Source organism: Zeus faber, assembly GCF_960531495.2.
Source record: "Zeus faber genome assembly, chromosome: 16".
NCBI lineage: Eukaryota > Metazoa > Chordata > Actinopteri > Zeiformes > Zeidae > Zeus > Zeus faber.
In genome coordinates, this window is record NC_137202.1 from 8754710 (window position 1) to 8759709 (window position 5000).

General features: G+C 46.6%; 1 protein-coding gene across 1 annotated transcript in view; it reads left to right on the forward strand.

Moving 5' to 3' along the window:
* The window catches only part of ttc7a (tetratricopeptide repeat domain 7A), a gene marked incomplete at its 5' end in the record, with an annotated part of 54104 nt that overhangs the window by 18673 nt on the left and 30431 nt on the right, over positions 1–5000 (forward strand). The window contains 4 exons of the mRNA XM_080016236.1: position 1; positions 1118–1201; positions 2206–2310; positions 4732–4849. The exon at position 1 is cut by the window's left edge and continues 137 nt beyond it. Coding sequence (XP_079872362.1) covers position 1; positions 1118–1201; positions 2206–2310; positions 4732–4849 — 308 coding nt within the window. The remainder of the gene's footprint in view (positions 2–1117; positions 1202–2205; positions 2311–4731; positions 4850–5000) is intronic.

The window sequence follows — 5000 nt, forward strand, 5'->3', positions numbered from 1 at the left end:
GGTGAGAGACCGATGCCCCGGTGCCTGGCTGGTAAAAAAAAACAAAAAAACAGGTTCATGCACACACACACACACACACACACACACACACACACACACACGCGCACACTGGAGATGGGAGGAGAGTGAGATGTGCAAGTGAGAGCTTTGCCTTTGCCAAACTTTTTAATGAATGTCCTTGTCACTTTGAGCAAGAGGATTATGTGTCTTCCCCCCTCTGTCTGCCTTTGCAGTTCCTCCTTTCCCTGTCTCCCAATCCTTCTCTCTCTCTCTCTCTCTCTCTCTCTCTCTCTCTCTCTCTCTCTCGCTATTGCTAACTCCATCTCTTACTCCTGCCATCTGCACTTTCACTTCATCCCTTTTCACTTGTTAACACCCACGCTCTCTCTTTCCTCATCTCTCTCTGTCTGCTCCTGTTGCCTCCTGACCTCCTTTTTTTAAATCAGCTATATTCTCTCTCCTCTAAACTGCCGCGGACCTCGCAGGTGGATGCAGCAGATTGGCTGCCGTGTAAACAGACGGTTCCAGATTTTCAGGAACGTGAACAAGGAAAAATTGTTTTCATTTCATTTCATTGTTTTACATTTAGTCGTTTTCACAAACGACTAAATGTAATATGAGGAAGAAATTGCTGTCACTATAATTGACCATTTTATCACAATTTCTGAAAAAAATATTCATATGTGCAGGAACTCATTGCTATTTGCGTTGTAAAAATACTACTGGAAGCCTGTGAATCTGCACAATTTTCCCACAAATTCAAAAATACACTCTTACAATACTAGATATATTTACATACATACAGTACATACATTCATTTAGAATTATTTCCCAGTTTTCTACTAAACACACAGAACGAGCATTGCGGAATAGTCTCATAATAAACTCAAGAGTAATTCCTCCCAATTGTTTTAAGGAATTAAATTAAATTAATTTCCTGTAAATCAGATGTATTAGTTATAATTCTTTCTTCCATGACTTTATTTTGGCAAATTAATGTTCTTTTTTGCAGTCCAGGCTCACCGGCCACAGCTGGCTGGGGACCTTCGCCCTCGTCTGTGACTCCTGAGGACTTAATATAGAATTAATATGTGTTTGTGTGTGTGTCCTGCCACAGTGCCTGGAGCGAGCCATGAAGTTTTCATTTAACGAGTTCCACCTCTGGCACCAACTGGGCCTGTCACTCATGGCGGCTGGGAAGGTGAGCTCATAGCCACTTCTCACTATACATACCCCTTTACACACACACACACACACTCGAAATACATTTCTACAGTATTCAGCTATATTTCTTTCAGGTCCAACACTCTCCTCTCCCCCTTTTCACTTGGTTAACCTGATAAACTAAAAATTGTGTTTGATTTAATCTCCTGGAGGTGCCAGATGGGTGGGGTTTACTCGTCTAAACCCCCTAGTCCTTGTTGAGCCGTCACGGGTACGGGCATTTGTACCCCCATCTGGTGCTCTGAAGCAAAGCACGGTTTCAAGACAAAACCAACAGGTTTTTTTTTTGTTTTTTTTTCCTCTAAGCGCCACCTTTACCCAAATGTCCCTCCGCTACTGTGGCTGGGGTCGTGCTCCAGATACAGTAAAAACTTTAGGCAGCGTTTTATCACAGGGCAGTCACGGCCCTGTGTGTGTGTATGCTGTAGCCTGGTGGTGGTGTGTGACAGGGAAATTGATCTCGGTTGCAGTATAAAGTGACAGTGCAGATCAATGGAGGGCTCCAGAAATAGGCTGCTCCCTAGAAGGAGAAGGGGACCACAGCGTCGTCAGATCCGCTTCTATTCACAGCCTCTGTGTGGGTGTGTGTGTGGGTGTGTGTGTGTGTGTGTGTGTGTGTGTGTGTGTGTGTGTGTGTGTGTGTGTGTGTGTGTGTGTGTGTGTGTGTGTGTGTGCGCGTGTGCATGCGCGTGTGGGTGGGTGGTCAATAAACGATGAACCTACATTCTGTCAAATAACGCATTCCTCAGTCCATCAAGACCATGTTAAAAATCAAATGTCCTCTTGGATCGGTTCCTCCAAACTTCCACTGTGACTTGTCGCATCGGCGACAGCATGTTGAGAGCCGCTGGTGTGTGATTTCATTTTTTTTAATCCTAATTTGTCATTGACTCGGACATCTGCGTGTGTATGTGTGTGTGTGTGTGTGTGTGTGTGTGTGGGTGTGTGTGTATGTGTGTGTGTGTGCGCGCGCGCTGGCAGGGTGTTGGCGCCGTGTCTGTGCTGAAGGAGTGTGCCAGGATGAAGCCAGAGGACCCCTCGCTGCCCCTGCTGGCTGCCAAAGTCTGCATCGGGCAGCTGCACTGGGTGAATACATTATGCAAATACACACACACACACACACACACACGCACACGCACAAACGCACACACACATACATAAACAGGTAGGGTTGAGCAATATTGATAAAATCGAATATAACAATATTTTGACCGAATGCCTAAGATATTTACACACATACACATATGGTGTTTAAAGGGCACAGGTCGAGTTCAGGTCATTAAAGTTGCTCTTTGGTAAGATAAGCCCCTTTTTTTCTGTGTCACTGTGTTGCTTTGTTCGTGTGCATCCCTACTCCGTCATTGTCGTCTCTGCGAAATCAAACCAGCTCGCCCTTACAGTAAAAACGTGAAATACCTTTGTGTGAAGCTGGATGACATGGTATGATGTTGTTTTTTTTTCCTCTGTGGGGGTGGTCGGGGGCAACAACAGCCCAATGGGATAACACTCCCTGGCACACACACGCGCACACACACACTCACACACACACACACACACACACACACACACACACACACACACACACACACACAACCCTAAAACCGAGGTCATCTTGGTCATGGTCGGTACTGTTGTTTAGGATCTAGCTGTCGGTGGGAATACTGGGGTGGGGGCATCAACAGTAGTATTTAGACACAGGGGGTGAAAGGGAGAGAAAGGGGTCAGAGATTAGGAAAATGAGGAGCTAACGCAGAGAGCACATCTGTCGGTGGCTGGAGATCACGGCCCGGTGGAGGCACTACTGTAAGGAGCTTACGGCCTTAATCACAATGGGACACTGTGGACACAGTGCAGCGGGGCATTACATAAAATGGGCCACCATTATCAAGCACCGGGCCGCGGGGCAGGCCTGCGCTGCGGCCCGGCGCTGTCCAACTTGTTGTCTTGTTTTTCTTTTTTTTCTTTTTTTGTTGTTTGTTTGTTTGTTGTGTTACTTTCTTTCCTTCCTTTGTCCCATCGGCACACGGTCGTTTCCACATGAGCGCTAAGCCGTTTTTTTAGATCCGACTCAACGTAATTGTCATATTGAGCATTGTGATATGATTTTTCAATTTGCCAAACTGGATTTGCACTCTGAAAAATGAAAGTCAGCAAAACATTACATAACACAGTGTAACATACAGTAACATAACATAACCCTTTTACCTTTTACAAGTGCACTGTTGTCTGAGTCATAGATTCTTTAAAATAAATGGCCATTCCTATCAAAATAAAGTTAGTACGGACTGTTGACACATCTTTTATGACTTCAGTTAAACCAGTGTCATTACAACATACGCGTTCATAATTCTTTGGTTACTACTGTAAAACATTTAATAATTAGGATATCTCAATTCGGAAGGAATTCGTAATTTTATGTCCCAGCTGCAGCAGTAATGAAGCCTCTCTGGCTCCCTTCATACTCAAACACCCTAATCCTCTACCCTTGTATATATTTTAAAAGACTACCGTAGTGTACACACTGAACTCATACCAGGTCTGGTTTTGATAAAAAGAATAAATAAATAAAAATAAATAAAGCAGCAGTGCGAGAGGACAGATGGGGCACAGAGGAGGAAGGATGGAGGCAGCTGTCCTGCTGATGCACTGGCGAGGTGTCGGGGGCGTGTCGGGCCTCGTCGTCAAACCCCATGCGGGCGGGAGCGACGTGCTTTTTTACCCCCACGCCCCTCCAGCTCCAGCTCCAGCTCCAGCTCCAGCTCCAGCTCCAGCTCGGCTCGGCCAATACTCCACTCGCACCACCCCGTGCGTGTCCTTCAGAAAACTCTGCACCGTCCTTCAACTCAATCCTCCAGCCCTCCACGCCACCACCATGCCAGCCGTTAGCGTTCTTCCTCGACTTACCGCCACAGTTACCTTGCTTCACTGTGGCGGCTCATGCCTGGTGGACACCAGTGGACTTGGGCTCGGATTTTCAAGTCCCCGACGAATTTCAGAGATCGTAACAAAATCAATCTCCGGCCTCAGTATCGTGACAAATGAACGCCTTTCATCGGCAGCAGTTTGATTTGAGACGCTCGCAAAACCCTTGTGATCAGTCACAGACTAGTCTGCGACGGTTTATTTGTTCAGAAACCGGGGTTCTTGATAGGTTTCCATTGGGTCGGGGTGAGGATCGTACGATTGAGATAAGATAACACTTTATTAATCCCCCGGGGGAGGAGATTCGGTGACTTTGACGAAGGCCAAACACCATGGCTTTTTTTCAACAACTATAGCTGTAATCTTTTGGGTGTTTATTGTAGCAGCTCCCAGGTTCTACACTCTTGAACGTCCCATCTCTCTGTGTGTAACTAGTGGGGGGCTGGTCCCCTTCTAACCTGCTCCAGTAGCTATTTAAAGTGACTCGATGCATTACCTTGCTCTGTTCTTTGTGTGTTTGTGTGTGTGTGTGTGTGTGTGTGTGTGTGTGCGTGCGTGCGTGCGTGCGTGCGTGCGTGTGTCCAGCTGGACGAGGCCGAGGCCCTGACGCAGAGCGTGGTGTCGATGGGAGAAGCGGCGGGAGAGTTCCTACCCAAGGCTTACCTGACTCTGGGACTCTGTTTCAGCCTACAGGCCTCTCATGGCAGGAAATACACACACACACACACACACACACCATACACACACACACACACACACACACACACACACACACACACACACACACACACACACAGACTTTCACACCAGCTTGTTTAGCATTATACAGTTTGCCCTAAATTTTTAAAGTTAAG